General features: G+C 35.8%; 1 protein-coding gene across 2 annotated transcripts in view; it reads left to right on the top strand.

Moving 5' to 3' along the window:
• Window positions 1-20,966, top strand: part of LOC140151164 (endonuclease V-like) — a 47,130-nt gene extending 26,164 nt beyond the window's left edge. For both annotated transcript variants that reach the window (XM_072173384.1, XM_072173385.1), the window contains exons 7-9: window positions 14,922-14,990; window positions 16,784-16,912; window positions 20,083-20,966. In XM_072173384.1, coding sequence (XP_072029485.1) covers window positions 14,922-14,990; window positions 16,784-16,912; window positions 20,083-20,280 — 396 coding nt within the window. In that variant the 3' untranslated portion in view covers window positions 20,281-20,966. The remainder of the gene's footprint in view (window positions 1-14,921; window positions 14,991-16,783; window positions 16,913-20,082) is intronic.
• The last annotated feature ends 1,308 nt before the right edge of the window (window positions 20,967-22,274 follow it).

Genomic DNA, 22,274 nt, shown 5'->3' with positions numbered 1-22,274 from the left:
TTTTTTTTTTAATTTTTTGATATTGGCCTTGTTTAAATTTTTGGAAATAAGGGCCAAAAACTTTTGCATTTTATGGCATTTTTCAACTTTTTTTTGTATTATGTGACAATCAAGCCCAAAGACTTGATCAAAGAGTAATTTCAAGTTATGCATTCTAATTTTTGGAAAACACATTTTCCAATTTTTTTTCATAACCAGTAAGCAAAAATAACATACAATATTAAAATTATAAGCTAACTCTTACCCTATACGTAAGATTTTGAATGCTTAGACCTGTGCCAAGTCTTACAATTTTGTGACTACAGTTGTAAGAAAACATGCAAAATTGCATATCTTCATGTTTTGGACCATTTTCCCTCAAATTGCAAAGATATTAAAATTTGACTTTTATTGCCAGTTAGGACTAACTAAAGGATTAGGATTTAGCTATGTTTCATTTGGCAAAACAGGATAATATTTTTTAATCCAACAAAATTAGTTCTGTATTTTTCTGGAAATACCTGTAATGTTTTGACATTTAGAAAATACTTGGTACAGAATAACCTGAACCTGGCTGTGTTCCAGCACACTGTAAAGTCTGCTGAGGCTTGTGGATCAACATCTAGGCGTTGTGCCTGTGCGTAGTGCACTATAAATCACTGTGCTTTTTTTTTTTAGTTGTTTTGAAAACCAATGCCCCATGGAAGATAAATCTTGATGTGTCTATATGAGAAAGACAAGATAAACATCCAGTAAGTGATCCTCAAAGAGTAACTCATTTATTTATACCAATAAAATAAGAAGATTGAGATAACTTGATACCCCTGCTTGATAGCCATCTTGTTGTTGTGTAGTTAAAGACATGCAATGATCGGAATGAATATAGGAAAGGGGGTTGTGTGGGAGTATTTTGACAAAATAACCATATCCTGAGCTTTATTCTATCCAACACAAGAACCGCAAACTGAAGTTTCAAGACTTCAATTATTTATGGCATATTATAACATTTAATCATCCCATATGGCACATTGCAGTATTTCTTAAAAGAGTGAATGAAATCACCACAAGCCAGCCAGTCAGGCCCATTACTCTGTATAATAATTAGTTCTAAATATAGGACATTACCTCAACACAAACCAATCAGATTTCATTAGTGTGTATAAGTGGTTACTGTAATAGCGCCACCATGTTTCAGAAACTTCAAGATCATTATAGTATAGGTACTATCCAAATGTTTCAAGAAATCTCCACATGTAATTATAGATTTGAATTTCTGGACCACTTTAATTATTAGCATTTTCCATTATGAGTTTCCTGAACATTCCATGAACAGACCAATAGAGATAAATAACAAAATAAGTGAAAACTAATATCTGATGACAAAATATGTAACTTTTAATAAATATTATGGATTATTTTGCGGGCATATAACAAGTGCCAATGATAAACAGTCATTCTGAATGAAAGAATCATGTGAATTAGACGATCTTGAGCTTGTTTTTGTTATTGAAAGGGATTCAATCATGTTTCACTGTTGTCCATCACTGTTGATTAACATCCGGCATGTCTGCGTCTGAAGTAAACCACACAGATGACGCGGAGGCATCGTTGTTAATCAGTGATGAGCAATGGTGAAACATGATTGAATTCCTTACTCGTGGAAGCTTTATAATATGTTTGACAAAATCCGGACGATACTGTATAAATTAGAATTCAATATTTTGAAATTTCCAATGTTTATTGATTTGGTGTTTTTATAATAAAAAACCTAAAACACAATGATTTTATTTTGCAATTGTAGGGGCCATGCCTGGTTGGCATAACCAAGATACAAGCTAACACTTTGGCTGTCCAACAGAACAGCAAGCATTTGAATATCACTTTTTGACTTAAAAACTAGGAAAATAACATTCTCCCTGTTAAAAGTAAGAAACACTGAAAATCCTCTCTTTCATGTAATATGACAAGAAATGTGCAAAAAAGATATGAATATATTAACATCTACATGTTAGCAGTGTCATAGGTCTTTGTTCTTGATTTTAAGAGTGTGTTTCAGAGGCGTTAAATTCAAGAAAGTCAAAGGTTTAGTAAAATATAATCTAGAAATCTGAGCAAGTGACATCACAGTGCTATGTAATATGTGGAAGGATCGAGAAGCATTTTTACTTAGTGAAAATCACATTTTTGGTCATTAACTGGCAGTGGATGACCTTTAACTGATGGTCATGTGACTTTGTCCCCACCCAATGGTCCTATATAACAAATTAACAACCAATGGGCACAGTGGCTCAACACATATGGTTGTGATGGCTGACGGTACAGTATAGCCATAAGAAAGAACTTAGGTGGTTTAAACAAATGCTGCAGATTGTATTGGCTAAGGAAAATACTGCTGGATTGGGTTATAGACAAGTGACCCATTTCCTTTGTGATATCCTATTTGGCTATTCTAGACGTTCCCTTGATGTGCTTGTCTGAGAGAGATAGTGATGTATAGACTTGATGGCAAATTAGCATAATTAAAGTACAATGGACATATGCAAGTGTTGGAAGTGTTATATTACATGAGGTTATTAGTGCACTTCATAATCAGAAACCTTAGCCAAAGTTTCATTATTATGATTTACAGTCTATTTATACATATTGTATATTGCCTTTGTCAGTATTGTGTTGTCAAGAAGATGTCCTCAAAGTGCACTACTCAGCTTTTCATGCCCATCTCCATCTGTTATTATTATTGTCACTGCCAACACATTTTGAATCAGAACGGGGTATAAAATAGGCTCCATTCATTGTGCTCTTTTTCTGAAAACAGTGATTTTCAAGTTAGATTGGGGACTGGAGAAAGGGTGAAATTTGCCCCTCCCTTTATCAACAGCCTGAAAAGGTTGACCCAGTATTTTTTCGGATGGTTTGAAGAAGATTTTTGCCGCTTTCTGTTTTTACCCTGGAGGGGTCGTGCCCCAAAGCCACCCCCCCTTGCGGGGCACTTCGATATGAAATGGATATAGGTGTAGGGCTGACACTTTCACAGTAAGGGGCATTGGGTGAGAGCAAAATGTAAAAAATATGGGGTCATTGGGCGAGAGCATGATTTTTGGCATTCGGTGAGAGCAAAATGTAGATAATATAGGGTCATTGATACCTTTGGGTGAGATTTGAAACAGTGCCACAGAAACCTCGTGCATTGAATTTTTAGTTCTAAATGGCTTCAAATTGCATTGTTTTTTTGTTTTTTTAAATAAGTAACAAAATCAGTGACAAATGAAAGTTGCTGTTCAAATTGAAAAATAAGGGTCTTTGGGTGACAGATCAAATGGAAAAATAGGGGGTCTTTGAGTGACAGAGCATGTGCTCGTAAAAAATATGGGGTCTTTGGGTGACAGCAACACTGAAAAGGGGGGGGGGGGGTTCTTAACAGCCTCACATACGCGTAACCCCTCCCCAAAAAAACATTACCAGTAAAGTGATTCTGGGGACAGCTCAGTGGGAAAGCTGGGAAATTTTGGAGTTTTAAAAACTGTCAAAATCTTTTGGCCATTGGTATGATTATTTCTAGCTAATGCAGTTTTGTCAATAGGTGGTGCTTTATTTATTATGCTCCAGACATGTGTTGTCTGGTCAGTCACAGCAAAATCTGATAGTTTTGAAAAAGCATGAAATTGATGAAAATTGACATTATACTTGTGTTATATGTTTGAACAAAATCCATATCTTAAGCCATCTGGTTATCCCATTCGCTGATCATATTGAGTCACAAGTATCAGTTACTTTATCAAATAGAAAATGCAATTTGCAAAACTAACAAAGAAGCAAATCAAGAATGTCATGATCAAAAAAGCTGACAACCAACTCACCTTTAGGCTTTATCGAATCAGAGTTTCATTGCTACAATTACTGAAATAGCTCACACACTCTTACCCCCTAAGGGTTTTGTGAAAATACATTATTAGCAGATTGATAGATTTGATTTTAGTTAATAACAAGTTTAACAACAACCCTTATCGTTGGCTACTGAAGTGCTAGATGCAAAGGTCATTTACAATTGCATTTACAATCCTTATTTTATTTATTTATTTATTATGCTTCATCACTGGCTCATATACAATTACAAAATATATTATATATAAATATTGCACATACTAATCAAGACAAGGTAAATATAATAAAATGCCTGCGAAAAGATTGGGACAAACAGGTGCAAAATCACCTCTAGGACCATTCCACCTTTCGATTTTTGAAAACAAATTATGGAAAGAAAAAAAACGTTAACGTCACTTACTCTGTGTTTAAGAAAGAAAGAACAGTTTACCAACCCAAAGTGTTACAAAGACAACAAATACGCAAATCCTGACTAGCATGCAACCTAACTTGAAAAAAAAGCAAGGGAATATGCCGGTATGGGATTTGAACACACAACTTTCCGATCTCTAGACACCCTATCCATTAGGGTACCAGCTCCCACTGATAAACGGTGGTTAAAACTGGGTACTAATGTAGGCAGTTGATGGTATACAATACACACAAACAAATATTACGCAAGAATACAGGTACAGGAGATCATCACTGATGCTTAACCAAACCAGAGCTCACTATTAAAACCACTGCTTGTGCATGCATTCTATGTGATATAATACCCAGGGAATCGCTGGCCGGGCCACCGTATCCCACATGGCTAGAGGTGGACGCCCTTCTGCATGGCATGCAAGGGGTCTGAGGTTCGAATCCCGGGGTACCAAGTGACTTCTTTGTTCATTTTCTCTCCTTGCGAAGCCCAATCGGTGCATAAATTCATCTTTTACTGATTCACAAAATTAGATGAGCTGTAATAGGACCTTTCAGGTATTAATATAAAATTAGTGAGAAAAAAAAGTGGAATTTTGTCAGAACTCGCTTGAATGTTGAAAATTGGCAAATTTGCGCTGTGATTACGCGCAACTGTAGACTGATTCTGGGTCGTGCCCAATTGTAGACTGATTCTGGGTTCAGTTAACATGCATAGTTCCATCCTCACTGACCTAACACAAAATACAAGAATTAAGACACTCTCAACTGATATGATACAAAATATATCTATAGTAAGTAAATAGCGGCGTTTATCCAATCAAATTATGAGAAACTATCCGATGGTATGATAAAAGGACTGACTGATGTGATGTCTTGGAGACATTTTGACATATTTATCAGATTGTGCCCCAGTTTTACCATCAATGCATCATGTTTGCAGAAACTGAGAACCATTGATTTTGCCTAGAAATTAAATACGGCTGATGCATATTTTTAATGGGATTTGAGATTGCTTTGAGCTAGCTAGTAATACAATTCTAGTTTGAACATTTCTCTTGGGGATATCTTACTTAAATATTCAAAGAAATCTTTGTTAAAAATTTTTAACATGCATATTTTTAGTGAATCATCTCCTACTTAATAGGTTACTATTTAAAGGCATGTACAGTGATTTTTCCCTCAAAACTGCATGATATGAGCATTGAGTCGATCTTGTATCAGAATAATTGATCTGTTGGAGAAAGACGGCATATGGGATGCTTTCAGAGCTATATTCATTCATATCATTTTTCAATGTTCTCACATAATATTTGGTGAGCCCGAGGTTGGCAGAAGACTTTCTCCCCCTGCCAAAAGTACAGGAACCATTATATAGTTCATTGACTTTGATGTGTAATTTGGACCTGTATAGCAAAGGAACAAAACTTTTCCAATTAGGCAACAGTATCTAAATATGGTGCAGTATTCAGATGATGCCAATGCATCTAATATCAGATCATTGCATGACATGAAAACTTTCATGGGTAAGTCCTTTGCCCTGCCAGCAAAGTTTGTCCAATCCTGTGAAAGCATACATGAAACCCAAGCATATACAATGTAGCTGATGTATGTTTCACTCCCAACCTTTCATAAATATCAATCATCCAATTCAGCTTCCCCTCATTTTAGTTTCCTGTCAAGAAAAATGTAACTACAGATAGTCGTGGATCGATAAAAGGGCATCATGCGTAAGATTATTAACAACATATCAGTGGTTGTAGAACCTATGACAAGCTTGCCATCCCTGCCAACAGTGAGATCATGATGAGTACAAACCCTTACCAAACTTGAATGCCTTCCTGTTGTATTCTTTTTAAGTATTCTGAATATATTCATAGAATGTATTCATAATGTATTATTTTTAGTGGTTTGAATACTAGCTAGAACCACATAATTCAATGGACATAGCAAGTCTTTCTGAATACTAATATGTAAATTTGAAGATTAATACCAGTATTTGAACCATTAAGTATCTCTATGAGGGACTAATGCATCTATTATATTCACATTGTCTTTGGTTTATGTTACAAAGGTTACAAGGAAACTCTTTTCAGTCTTAATAGATGTTTGTTGTTGAAGCTGGAGCGGTGATCGGGGTTAACTCGTGTACAAATGCTATACAGGGATGTGCCGCCCAAATGGGTAGGTTTTCCACAAAAAATCCTGAGACATGGGTCTATGTTTTGAAGAGAAAATCTGTAGACATAGGTCTCCCTTTTAGATTTTCCGTGCTATATGTGTGAAAAAACATGCTGGAAAACATGTTTCTTTCACTATTTTCAAGCTCAAATACATAGATATGGGTCCTTATTTCCTGTGTTAATCCATAGATATGGGTCCCTATTTTCGGCAAAATTACCCTTAGAAATGGGTATGGGTTCGGAAGCTCAGGCCGTACATCTCCGTCAAAAAATAATCCTAAGTACCCCCCCCCCCCACCCCGGGCATCCACAGCTTTAATTGGTTGCATATCCACAAGTTCTGTCTTGGTCTTATATAAGGAGAAGCCCTTCAAAGTGATATTGCAGATCAGTGTATCTTGGACGACATAGTATGTCCGATTTCCTTTTTGTTCTTTGTTTTTCGCCTTTGCTCGTTATGAAGAGAATCTGTCAAACACCAATAACTCACTTCATCATACTTAGCTTTGACTCTTGCAAGCTTGTCAAGAAATGAGTTTGCAAAATCTGTACATGTTCTCATGTGATATGTTTTGGACACGGCATATGCAGTACGTAGCATATACAGCCCATTTTAAATAAGCGTGTGCCCCCGGGTATCAAAAAAGAGAAATTGGATTTTAAAAAACCTCTAGTTCGATAGGTCATACAAAAGGTCAGTATTTCTGGCTAAGGATCATGCTCTGTGAGCACAATGTATATCTATTTTTATGCCTCCACCGCGAGGCATACTGTTTTTGCAATGTCCGTGCTTCCGTCCAGACGCTATATCTCGGGCATGGATGGGCGGATTGACTTTAGATTTTCAGGATAGGTGGGTCATGGTCAAAAACTCTGGCTACTTTTTTTTGGGTGGGGTTCAAGGTCATATACTGAGGTCAAAGGTCATTTGAGGTCAGGGGCCCCATTTTCCTTAGTTACCTCTTTTCTCAGAGACTAGGGGTCACATGTTCCTCAAACTTGGTGGGTGGGTGCATCTTGACCCCAGGCAGAACAAGTTTGTATTGGTTAGTGGGTCAAGGTCACCTGATGTCATTTATATAGGCACCTAGGCACTGTAAAAGACAACCACATGAGCTAATCAGTGATTCACAGCAGCTTAGGAACAACAAGAGTGAAGGGGTACAGTAAAGCATCAGACATGTGAAATAGGGATGCTTATATCTGCTCTTGAAGAATATGGTACGCCGTTGTCAGATTCATCCCCGACTACTCCATCTGGTAAGTTAGGCCCAGCCAGTTAGTGTGTCTCTTCTCACTCGCTTCTCACCACTGAGGCCAGGGTTCAATTCCCCGCGGTGCCACATGTGAGTTTGGTTGCCGATTCATGCTCGTCCTCGCAGGTTTTTCTCCGGGTGCTCCGGTTTTCCTCCCGTATCTAAAATCGGACCTCTTCCCATATCTCTGCCCCATAAAGTCCGGTTGGACTTGGGCTTTGCCTGGCCTCGGCCAAATGTTATAAAGATATAAATAATAGATAAATAGATATGGTTCAAGAAACTGCTACTTTGAGAGCATGGCAAGGCATGGACAAGCTGAAGCATGTAGCTCTTCTGACTGCAAATGGCTTTGGTAGCAGTGCCATCAGATCTGGTTGGCACAAACTGGTGTGCATTTTGTAGAGGACTGTTGCTGCAGCCACTTGACAGTTTGATGGAGAGATGTGATGTTCAGCTCTGTTTTTGCTTCTTCTTCACTCATACCTATGATTCGAAGGGCATTCCTTTGGAATGAGATCCTATGTTTGTGGCGCTGGCACTCATAAAGACAGTAAGACGTATTCCATCACACTGCAAACTTGAGCCTTTTGTAAACGGTTGCTCTACCTCTGCCATCAAGTTTATTTGAAACTCTCCTCAGAGCACCCAGCTTCTGTCCTGATCTGGATGAGACGTTGGAGATGTGCTTTGTCCAGGATCTCTAGCCCTTCCTTCTCAGCCAGTTTGGTGGCACGCCAAACAGAAGATCTAGCTGGGTTGGATTCCTCTTTCTTCTCTATGTCTTGTATAAAACACTAATGTTATCTATACACCAATCTGACTAGGCCATTACTGCGGTGTCCCTGTCGACTGTGGTGTCCCAAGGTCGGGGGTTCCATCAATTACTTGTTAGTCTGCTATATACAGAATTGTATGCAACAGTGATTTTCAATATACGATCATGAATTGATTGCCGCTGTGGTTCCGTCAAAGGAGGGCCAAATAGAGTAAACGCTTCTCGGATTGGTGTATCTACCTATATTCATTTTTTTTTTTTTTTCAGTATTGATTAAAAAAGAAATTGAAACACTTGTTTAGATTCTTTTTATATTACTTTCTTCTTTACACATGCATTCAGTCATAATGTTGGGAAAACAATTCCACAACTTGAACAATCCATAATTGTTATTTAGAAAACCTGGAGAATAACTTGAGGGAAAGGCTGAGAGAGCTACCAGATTTGAAAAAAAAATCAAATTTGCTGCTTTGCAAGTTTCACTAAATCGAAAACTGTGTTCCATTTGCTTCATTCAGATTTGATTTCAGTTCACTTAACAAAAGTCGGTTATTGTTCGGCTCTGCCTTCAATCTGAAGGTCTAGGTGGTTGATTCATCTTCTTGCCCTATCCCTCATGAGTGCAACAAATGCCTTTAAAATGCTTGAAGACTTGGATTTGGGCCTTAAGAATATATCTAGAACTTGATGCAACCACATAAGATATTCCAGCGGGGTCAGATACTTACCAATCAACACACTATACTTTGATTAGCTCATAATCGGCAGCCCTTATAACAATTTGGATTAATATTTAAAAAAATTTGAGAATTTTCTTTTGACATCTCGCCAGACGCATCACAAATTATTAATTGATGTCCTATTTGTCTACTTTCTTTAACATACAAAATAAAGAGCACAGAGGTGAACTACATGTAATAGCACTCTTAATGTGGGTCTACTTTTCGGTGTGGTGGTAATAGCCTAACATTTCCTACCTATTACATATAGGACCTGATCAAACTATAGGACCTACAAAACTGGGTGGTTTTGTTCAAATGAGTATAACTTGGGTTTGCTATGAACAATTAAAACAATTATTTTTTTATTTAGACATTTTGAATTTGCTCTCTCCATAGATGTATCCATTTACAGCTGATTCCTTATAGATCTGTAGTTACAGCCCCTCAAATATGAGTTTATTGTCTTACGCTATAGAATAGCTGTAAGACTGTAAGAACACCATTGTCTGTCCATTTGTTCCTGTGAAATTATAGGCCTATCCACATTCCCAAATCTGTGTTTGCAGTCGCTATTAAACAGGAATAAATGTAATAAATTTGATATCATTGTGTGACAAAATTATATCGGATTATGTTTTACTTTTGATGTTATAATCATTTTGTTAATTGGTGTTAATAGTTAAAGTTTCTTTTAGTTGGAAAAAACTGTTAAACTATACCATTGATTTAGAAACACTGTATATAATTGTTCCTGATTTTTCAAATGAGTAAACACATTGTATCTACAAGTTACTAGTACCTATTGTTAAAAAGTAGTCATAAACTTAATACTCTTTGAGTAAACAAAATGAGAGCTAATACACCTAATTAGGTCAGGCAAACTTGTTGGAAAGTTGTAACATTATAATAATACCAGCAAGGAATCTAAATTCTGATGATCAATCCCATGTCTAGCCATTCAATTGAGTAAACACTCTGCCTCTACAAGTTATTAGCACCTATTGTTATAAAGTACCGTAGTCATAAACTTTCTCTGAGTATACAGAATGAGAGCTAATATTACATCTAATTAGGCCAGGCAAACTTGTTGGAAAGTTGTAACATATAATAATACCTAAATATTTAGGAATCTAAATTCTGATGATCCCATCATGCAGTGGGTGTTTTCGGGATATTTTGCCAAATGTAAACATCACCTGCACCTGAAAGTTACCTTAATCAATTTGCATTGTGGGATATGGTGCCATCAATCCCATGTCTAGTCCACAGATGATGAACATAAAGTTTTATTCAGATTTCCTTAAAAAAACACATAAAAATGCCAAAGCAGAAGAAAGAGCTGTTGGTATGTCTACAAAGTGAAAATCTTTATGTTAATGAGATTCATAGACATAGTGAACCTGGGTAGTGTACAAACCTGGATTTTAAAATGTATTCCTTTGTGACCAAAATATGTTGCAAATCAGCTTGTCTGGGCAATTTATACATTCTAATTTCAAGTAGCTTTGCGTGGCGCTCGCCACACTGTGCCCCTGGACCCTCACAGGTGGGCCCTGGATCCCACTCATTAATCAATCTAGCAGAGAGAGGCTTAGGAAAGATACCCGGTTTTCCAAGATAATACAATAATGTTTTAACTTCCATACCCCAAGCCAGTGATCTCCTTGCAATGTAAACCACACAAAATAGCATCGCACAAGCCACTGATCTCCTTGCAATACAAACCGCACAAAATAGGGTAAGACACATTAGGCAGTCTGCTTGTTTCTTTTTTAATCAGCTTGTATGTTCCATAGTTATGCTCCAACCACAGACTACTATGTAACCGTGTATCAACAGTCCAAGTCCCCGTGTATCGTAAGCTGTGAATTCTCGTATATTCATGAGGACTGTTTGTTCGATCGTACCGTGTCTAACAATCACGCCAGCGTTGCGTGCCTTTGCGTATATACACGTGATAGAGCTTTGTGTGCCATCGCGATTAAGCGATAAATGGTAAAAATATGCAGTAAGTGTGTAGCATTTTTGCCTGTCGCATTTCATGGAACAATCGGCCCTTATTATTGGGTGATGCTGATCAGACTTTTACTGCTTGTACGCAGCCTGTTATCTTTTCCGTCCATGGCTCCAACACCAACCCCCAACAAGATAGGATTATACAGGGTGTCCCAAAAAAAACCAGAACCCTCATTGCGCCCTCTTTTTCTCCTATTTCAGAAAAGTTGATCAAATATATCATATATATAGGAATGGAAATGGTATTTATATATTAAACCTAAATTTCATAACTTCTATTTGCAGTGGCATAGCCAGGAGAGCTGGGGAAAATGTTGCCCCCCCCCCCCCAAATATTTACCGGAATAAAATGGGGACAGCAAATAGTAAATTGTCATTAAAATGACTAAAATTGGGAGAAAAAAATAACAAATGGGGACCAAGATTTGGCCTTGCCCAACCTCCACACCAAAAGGCTGGCAAATCTAGCTACCTATATAGTTGGGCAGAATGAACTTGTGCTGAAAGTTGATGCATCTCAGGGCACATGCATTTTTGAGTCCAATTTCTCTCTTAGCAAGTGATACGCATTTACATGTACCTAGAATTTAATACATTTGGTATTACTAGCTGATGGGTATTCCTAATACGATGGGCTTTTTTAAAAATCTTTTTCTAAGTTATGAAATTCAATTTTGTATGTATGGGCTTGTTGACAAGAAGTTAACATGGTTAATCTGAAATCTGTTTTATATTCTAAGGTACTGATATCTAAAGAGCAGATATTATCAGGTAATTTTTATTGAATGAAAGTGTTAAATTACTTTTGGGGTTTTCATTTGCTGGTGATAACACAAGTTATTCTGTTTGAAATAGGGTAATTGTGGCTTTGAAGATGCAAAGAAATGATAGTAGGCAGGGTACGTCGCATCAGAGAAGATATCTTACATTACGTTTCATTACCTGGAGAGAATTTATCAAAAATTGAATTCCCTCCTGAGGTTCGTATCTGTCAATGAGTTGACCAGATCACAAGGATGTCATTATAGCTAGAGGCAGTATATAACACAAATGGCTCAATGAATTACATAAAAATGACCTTGTGTGGTATTTGGTTCCCAGGAAGAGACTTTTGCCTGAGGCAATTTGTGGTAATTAAACTGTTGATCCCTCACTACAAGAGTTATTACCGTCGATTTGGTTGAAAAAGGAGGTGAGACATGATCAAATCTCTCCAGGTAACAAAACGTAATGACACTTCCCACAATTAGTTTCTTCCCTGCTCTGATTTGCTATTCAGCACAACATGGGTCGATAGTGACAAAAATATATCTCACAGAGCTTATCCAGATCTTGCTATTGAGGTATTTCTTGTCACACTATAGCATGAAAAGCAAATCAGGCTAGGGAAGAAATAAATTGTGGGAAGCTTTTTCTCTGGGGTAAGATGATTTCATAAATGACCCTGAAGTAGTGAGGATACTGGTTGTATATAGGCAAGTCCTTGTAAAATGTAGGAATTATATTAAAATTAATATTTTTATTTGAATTGAAGTGTATAAGAATGAGAATAAAGGTAATGTTTTTAGTCGCTGTCGTGCATCTATTATCTATTATATAACACCTAAGTAGATCCTTGTCATTTGATTGGTTGATTGTTGGTCACATGTCATTCAATAAATAAACTATTTTACTGCCTACGTCACTACCGTGGAATTTGGTTATATTAGCCGTGCATTTTAGTTATATGCACCGTGCATTTATGTTATATTTCGTGACGTTCTATTGCATGGCTAGATTGCATGTTTTTTTCAGTCCGATCGGTGAACAGTATAACATAGGCCCTACCGTGTTACGGGATATTTAAAACAACAAACTTAATTTGCGGCAATTCTAGATGAATATTATTTGAAGAAATATAATCTAAAGGTCTAAAAGTAAAGCCCCGAATAGCCATATTCCTATTTTTTCTTTGGGGAAAGAAAAAGTAGAAAACAAGAAAGTGAAAAGGTAAGCTTACCATACGCATTGGTTAGGCCCGGTGGCTAGGTAAGCTTAAATTCTATTTTACTGCGTAGCAAATGCCTGGTATTAATAATAATAGACCGGGCCCTTGAAATAATACTTTTAATGGCTTATTTTGGGGGTGATACAAGAATGTATTGCTAAAAAAAGCCATATTTGTCTACGATTCGTAGGTACAATATTTTTAACTCCTGCAAAGCCATTACAATCAACCAATCAAATAACAAAGATCTACTTAGGTGTCATATAAAACAAATAATGAATGTTTTTCGCGTGCAATGGAAAGAATATTTTCATTAGTTGAAAATGGAATGTTCCATTCAACTCAGCTTCGCTTCGTTGAATGGAACATTCCATTTTTCAACTCATGAAAATATTCTTACCATTGCACTCATAAACATTCATTATTTGTATAATATAACACTGGCGACATCATTATTTTTGGCTTTAAACAACTTGGCTTCGCCTCATTGTTTTAAAATAATGATGTCACCCATGTTATACGACAGCAGCTAAAAACAATACCTTTGTTCTTTAATTTAACAAATTTAATTATGTTTGCTGCAAATTTGTTGAGATTTTAAATACCATAAAAATATGTGTGTAAAATAATATCAAATTTACTGAGATGTTTTATTTCCCAAATTGGTCATAGGCGGGTAAAGATGCATTCTAAAGGAATGTAATGAAATGGATATTGAGATTCGGCTCTAAATGTTGAATTTAATTTGCTATATATTCTGTAAAAGAAACACAGAACTATAATAGCTATTATAGTGCTTCATAATCAATTGTAAATCCAATTTGTATGAGCTTTTCAGAAAATTATAACTTTGTTTAATAACAGATAGAAGACAGTAAATTATTGCAATATTGAAGGAGTAACCGATACATGAATGTTAAACATAACCATAAAGTTGCACGGTTATCTTTGCTTTATTAAGTAACATGTATTTCTGATTATGAAGGCGCGCAAAAAAATTGCATTATGTACCGAGCAAATTTGATCTAATGAATTAGACGCTTAGGGAGATTTAGCGGAGTCAGTATGAAGGAACTTTAGTAATCAAATAAAAAACACACATAGATGTATGTTCTTGTTTGATTAGTAAATTAGGAATGACCTAATTTGATGGACTGCTGTATTTATTTAAAGACATGCAGATACATTGTTTGCCAAACTTTTTGATGAGAATAAATTGCATGCATGTTGTTGCTAGACAGGGCTTTGAGACCAGCGAAGAAGTGTGAATGTCACTTAATACTTGACTTCATGAATGCATTAAAACTGACAATTGCGCAAATAGTGCATAGGAGACTAGGAGTACTATGTAGCAATCTATTCAAATAACACAAGTAGCCATGAGTATGCCTACTCAGTTGCGAAGCAAGGATTTTGCTAAAGGGGAGGGTGGAGTTGACTTTCAGGGGGATCAAAGAATCTGACAAAAATGGGCAAAAAAGGTAATCTATCATGGTAGCCAACATCCCTTAAGGGATATAAGATGTTGCACCCTCTGGTATGGGGGATCCTTGATGTGACATATGTTTGATGACATTAGAACACATGTCTATCATATCATCATTTTGTTGTTGGTACATTCAAATGTTTGAATTTTGATACCCCCATACCCATACACATGGCTTAATGTAAATAATATAACTAAAGAATCTCTGTATGTTTGATTGTTTATTGCAGATTGCTGAACTGATAAAAGCAGGAGACAGTTTTCCACTGATAGGAGATTCTGGCAAGATATGGGGAAAGGTGGGTTTCCATTTTGCTTCACCTAGCAATATACGTAAGAGAGCCATATCCCTCTGTGGGGTTTGGGCTTGTATTCCAATGAAGCCATAATGTATGGTGGTTTTAGTAACTTTTTAAATTGGGTTGTTCTTTATCCAATATTATATTTAATAACTAGGGTGCTACTTTATCTTGCAGACACAGATCTATAGAATGTCTAAGTGAGCTGAATATCAATTTACAGCTATTTACTTGCACTTTCCTAGACTATTCTCACCTATTTAAGACCAAGAAATCCGACCGACCAACCCAACTTTCCCATTCTTCCCACTTCAGGGCAACAGAACAATATTTTTTTGCCTAATGCCCTTTTTGGACTTTTCCACAGTCTCAAAATCCGCAGGAGTGGCACTCCCAGAAATTTTTTTTTTCTTTTTGGCAGTCCCTGGATCTAAAGCCAAATGCTGCAATCATTCAAAATTGATTTTGAAAAACTTTGCAAGAAGTTTACCAAATCTATTCAAGATATAGAAATGTGTAGAAAACCAATCCATTTTTAATTGTTTTTCTTCTAGATTTTGTATTTTTGGCGGGAAATTGCATATCTTTGGGGTGACAGGCCTAGGTTAATGCTATATTATTATTATTATTATTATTATTTATTCTTTCTTTATTGAGGGTTATACTGCTTCAGTGACAAGCACTGCTTTTCTAGACCGTCAGCTAAAATTTTTATTTTCTAGACTTTGTGGGTTTCTAGTGACAGTCCGACTAACCCCTGCCCACCCATGGCTTAGAAAGTAAATATTGTCATATGTTCATACACACTTAGATAGCAAGAACCAATCAGAGCAAATGTTAGACAAATGAGAACCATGCATTGATTGTGTATAATGCACAGACACGCACTCCCCGTAGTCCCCTTACTACGCACACACAGTGCATTCAGATGCGTTAATTTTTCTTGCAGGTTGATGCATTTATGGTAAATTGGTTGGATTTTCCAACATTTTAGTGACAATTTTGTTATAAAAATAGTACAGCACTTGTACAGAATAATGCACTTGTACTGAGATGTTGATGCGTCCAATGCACTCCCCTTACAGGACTTGTGCATTATAGACATATCAATATATCAATACACATGCACTGTTTTGTACAATTTCACTCCCAACAAGTGATAAGCAGTTATTATCCTATATATAATATAGCCACACAAAATCACTGTTCTGCATCCGACATCCATATTTGAGGACCCTTAACTATAATGGTGTCATTTTAAAACTAAGCAGTTCTTTCACTTGGTTTTATCTAACATTTCTTTTTGGTAACAACCAAATCTGAAATAATTTAGGCTTATAATCAAAGCATCAAGAGGTTGTTTTGTATTGCTAAATCACTGAAAATCTGTTTAATCAACCTGACTTATAGAACTTATTGAAAACACTCTTCTTTTCTTGTCACATTACATATATTTTTGGTCATTTCCGTTAAATAGCAGTTTGATCAAATCTCTTGAAATCAGGAACAACTTCCTTATATGGCCTAGTTTTGTTGTGATATGTTTACAAGAGACTATGAAGCTTTGTGTGTGTTACATTTTGAAGAATATCTGCTTTTACTATGCTTTGGAATCGCTGATCCACCGTGGAAAAGTTGTTTATGAAGGTTATTTTTAGCTGATGTAATACAAACAGATTTTAATGTGTCACTCACTGGCAACTGGGTCATATCAATGTATAATATGTGCAACATGACTTTCAGTCTCTCTTACATTTTTAATTGTTTTCTTGTATGCATGTACATGGTTACAGGCTGTCAGAAGCTGTGATAAATCCAGCAATCCTATATATGTATCAGTTGGTCATCGGATTCATCTGGAGACAGCGGTAGGGTTAACATATCAATGCAGCTTGTATAGAATCCCAGAACCAATAAGACAGGTATGTATTTAAGTCAACTTCACAGTCCCTAAATAATCTAATTAGCTTTCTTAATAATGTTTTTCTTACTTTGTAGCTTGCATATATATAGCAACCAATATTTCATTTTTAAACCTAGCTTATAATGTGGTTTGGGGATGGTCATTTGCATGGTTTTTCTCGTCTCATCAGATAAGACCCATAAATAAACATTGTTTCAATATCTCTTGAAGATACCACACAAAAAGGCTATGTGCAACAGAGGTTATATATTATATATATATATATATATAAACAAATTCAAAGTATAGACCTCTGGCAAGGCAACCGTTACTTAAAGTTTCACGGAATACCCTCACTTACGATCATTGGGTAAACCGATCATATATAATATGTATGAAAGAGGAAAACTGATCATAGGCCACACAGTTATATTCCAGTGCATTCTGTATTTCAATCATCACAACAAATCTAAAACAAACCACAATCCAAGTTTGACAGGTGACATCAGATCATAATGATCATTTCTCACCTCACTACACTGAGCAGTGAACAGTGTGCATCACAACTGTGAAGATATATTTCCAGACAGCAGCAGTATAATTTTGTTGTATCAATTTCAAGAAAAAGTATTTTCAGACCTGCCTCTGGAAACAGACTAGTTTATTTATTTTTGGCCTAATCTCAATTTTAACAAAAATTAAGAAGTTGCCTCAGTGAAGTAAAAAAATGCATTTGCAAATGTAATTCAATTTATTCAGTTTTGGTGATTGCTTAGTATCAAGCCTGAAACTTGGCATGATCTCTGTAAATGTCAGCCATATCTGAACAGAAACACATGGCTTTGACAATGTATCCATTTCTTCACCAGCAAATCTATTATTTAATTATTTATACATTATGCTGTGTGTTTGTCTGTTTTGACATGGGCTCAGTACATCACACATAAAATACTACTTGTATGCTTTTAAATGTGATGCCTGCTAGCAATATAGGTGATTTGAACGTAATCTGGCGGTGCATAAGCCTGATGTGGGCCAAATTGATTATGAAATATGGAAAAAACTAGATGTGACACACTTCCTACATGCAGCAACATGAAAATCATCTTAATCACTAGGAACCATATCTATTTCAATAACAACTCTTTATAGAATTAAGAACAGGATGCAACAAAATACCTGCATAACTTTTCCAAATAACTGAGTGCTGAAGCGGTTAGTAATTGTACAGATTTCCAAAATAGATTGTTTTGACAAAACTTGGAATTCACATGTCAATATACACCAGGCACAAAAAGAAACTCGTCAGTTATATTCATCCTTGCTGTTCAATAACTTGATAATTTTGGATTATTCTGAAATGTACATTTTATTAATTGGTTTTTTCTTTCTCATTTGACACCCTGTTCGTAAACATTGAGCAAGAATTGACCAAGATATGCGCCTCAAAACTCTCAAACCCCAAAATGAAAAGTTGCAATTTTAACGATTCAATTGTGCCTGTACACTGTGTGCTTTATTGATTGGCCCGTGGTGCTTGTGTGGAATACAACGATGCGTTCCCATTGAAAATCGTTGAAAATGCGACTTTTGTTTTTGGGGTTTGCGGGTTTGGAGACGCATATCTTGGTCAATTCTTGTTTGTTTTTCACGAACAGGGTGCCAAATGAGAAAGCAAAGTCCAATTAACAAAATGTATATTTCAGAATAATCCAATATTATCAAGCTATTGAACAGCAAGGATGAATATAACTGACGAGTTTCTTTTTGTGCCTGGTGTATGCAAGAGGCAAATGAACACAATAATGATAAAATTGGATCTAAAACCAATACTAAATTAATTGGTCGACCAATAAGTTTAGGCATTGGATTCAAATTATCATTTGATATTATACTTGGTCAGAGCTGCATTATGTTTTGTATTCACTCCATATAATTATTTGGATGGTCTATCTGTTAGCACTTTGAGCTCATTGTAATGGTACATTACAAATGTTGTTACATATGTATGTATACTGTGACTGGAAAAAGTTCATAATTTTAAAACTAAACCATATTGAGGTATTATTTTTTTTAAATAAATACACATCCTTCATCTATTAAAAAAAATTAACTATGGTTTAGTTTTAAAATTGCCATTTTTTGGTGTTTGGATACTTTCTGGATGCAATATCATGCGCCACTACATGAAGGCACACATGACATGAGTGAAATTGTAACTTTGATCCAGTGGCGCAGCCCTAAGTCTTTTCCAAGATCTCTGCTGGCAGGGCTGGATTTACTATTGGGCCATATATGGGCCCAGGGCCCCCAAATTTTGGGGCCCCCAAATTACCCTTGCATCTTCCTTTTTAGCCTTATAAACTACATGTTTTGGGCCCAAATAAGGTAAAATCACCAAATGTTGCACGCTTCGCAAGATCCAAGCAAAATCTATGCTCGTCTATTCCTAAATTGTAATACTCCCGCCGCCACTGTCGATCTTATACATATACGTACCTTAACCAAAACTTAGCCACTTTAATGCACATGCCTTCCTCACAGTAAGTTATGGGTCCTCCAGACTTGGCCTGACCCAGGGCCCCCAAAAGGTAAATCTGACCCTGTCTGCTAGCAATGCCAGTGCAGTCAATGTTTTTTTCTTCCTTAGCCATCTCAAGAAATAGAAAATGTGACCAATAATAGAGAAGAATTAATTAGCAATTCTTGCTATTCGCAATAAGAAGCGCCGCCAGTTTGCGATGTAATCGTGATGTATCATGGGAAAATCGTGATGTATCATGGGAAAATTCGACATCAAGTCCAGCATAATCGAATATTACCATGCTATTACATAGGAACACGTGACAATATTTTTTAGTTTGTCAATATTGAACGGTATTACACGCAAAAAAAAAAAGAAAAAATTAATTGTGCACATTTCAAATCACATTATTAAGTATTATTGAGTATCGATTCGCGTGTAACACCTTTATTTTTTTATTCTATAAAAATATTGTCACATGTTCCTATGTAATAGCATGGTAATATTCGTATTGCGCGGACTTGGATGTCGACCTTTTCCCATGATACATCACGATTACATCGCAAACCGCTGGTGGCGCCCTTATTGCGAATAGCGAGAATTCAATTCTGATTTCCTGCTTTTACGTTTTTTGTTTTTTTTTGTTTTGTTTTTTTTTTAAACAGGCGGATATCAGATCTCGTGAATTTCTTCGACTTAATGTTCCAGCGACAGAAGAAGATACAAAGAAAATAAGGAAATCAAAATCATCAATATTAAATACCATGATAAGCAGTGTAAGGAAGAGCTTTCTAATGAAAGGAGTGTTGTTAGTTGTAATTTATATGATTATTGTAGCAATTTATAATTGCTTAAGATCTTGAGTCATTAAAACTGTTATAGGCAGGTCCATCACAGGAAAAAACTAACACTTTTTCCAGAACCACACTTGGCACATATGTTGCTTGGGTTAAAATCAAAATGGCACCCAAAATCACCATGTGTACAAAATAGCATGTTTTGACAGTTTTATGGGAATCAAATGACACCATTTTCACTATTAAAAATGTATCCAGATATAAGCAAAATATACAAACTGATCAATATCTCATCACCTGACCTTGGACTATTCAAAATGGCTGCCATTTGCACTGTACAGGTTAAAATCATTGAAAAAAACAATGTTTTGATATATTTATGTGAAGTAAATGCCACCATTTTCGCCTAAAATGTGTAAGCAAATAGTACAAACAGATACATTTTACTTCACATAAAGATGTCAAAACATTTCTTTTAATGATTTTCAACATGAACATTGCAAATGGCAGCCACTTTGAATATTTCAAGATCAAGTGATGAGACATTAACAGATTTTAATCTGTTTGTATATTTTTCTTATACATTTTAGGCAAAAATGGTGGCATTTACATCACATGAAGATGTCAAAACATTTTTCAATGATTTTTACCCGATACAGTGCAAATGGCAGCCATATTGAATATTTCAATGTCAAGTGATGAGACATTGACTGAAGTTAATCTGTTTGTATATTTTGCTTATACATTTCAGGGGGAATAAAGATGTAGAAGCACTATATTTTCAATGATTATTAACCGTTATACTGTACAAATGGCAGCCATCTTGAATATTTTAAGGTCTAGTGATGAGGCATTGACTGAAGTCCAGTTTGTTTTTATATTTTGCTTATACATTTTAGGCAAAAATGGTGGCATTTACTTCACATAAAGATGTCAAAACATGATTCAATGATTATTAACCTTTATACTGTGCAAATGGCAGCCATTTTGATTATTTCAAACTCAAATGATGAGATATTGACTGAAATTAATCAGTGTGTATATTTTGCTTATATCTGGATACATTTTAGGCAAAACATGTTATTTTAATGATTTTTTGTACTTGTGGTGATTTTGGGTGCCATCTTGGATTTAGGGAAAAATTGAGGTGGGCCGTGGGCTTTTTTAGCCTATAAATATAAACCCAAGCAACATATCTGCCAAGTGTGGTTCTGGTAGGAAAAGGTGATAGTTTTTTCCTGGGATGGACCTGCTATTAGGTTTATTTATAGAGAATAAGATATGATCATATACATAAGAGCCATGTATCACTAGGAGACATTTTTCTGTGAAAAATCTGTGATCGGTTGACAAATCTGTGACAAATCTGTGTTGGATTACAGATTTTTCACCCGATCAGAGATTTTTTGTCTCCTGTGTATAGTCAAAGAGGGTGGGGCGTGGTCTTGGGCCTGCATCATACTCCATCAATCAATTGTATTTTATCCATTCATCATGCAACAATAGCAATAAAAATAGCAAATACAAATATATTTTTATATACAATGAGAAAAGCAATTATTTTTTTAATGAAAATATTAATAAGCAAAATGATGGATCAGTAGGTGCAGTGCCTGTGGTTTTAAGTTTTTACTACAAAGAAGGAAAAAATACAAAAAAATAGTTTTTACGATACAACACAGAACTTTGTTTGATATGATCATCTATTAATGTTTCTAACAAAACATCACGTAATTGTCAATTTTAGGCCTTCAGATCTCACACCACCAAATCAGAGTCCCATAGAGATATGTGCTAAATTTGCCTTAAGAAAACATCAGTTTTTTCTTCATAGGAGCGACTCAGTTTTAGCGACAGCTATGATGGTTGAAATCAGCCCTTGCCTGATCCCTCTAGCTGGGAAAAAATATAGGTTTACTATTTCTGTAAAGAAAAGGCTGCTTAAAATCATTAAAAGTTATTTGATCTCTCCCATCTGTGGTACGCTTGCAGGAATTAATATTACTAATCATGACTAATCCAAATTTGGCTAAAATTATGCAAATTTCTGCTCATTTTAA

Source organism: Amphiura filiformis, chromosome 4 (assembly GCF_039555335.1).
Source record: "Amphiura filiformis chromosome 4, Afil_fr2py, whole genome shotgun sequence".
NCBI lineage: Eukaryota > Metazoa > Echinodermata > Ophiuroidea > Amphilepidida > Amphiuridae > Amphiura > Amphiura filiformis.
This window is presented reverse-complemented; position numbering and strand designations above follow the sequence as displayed.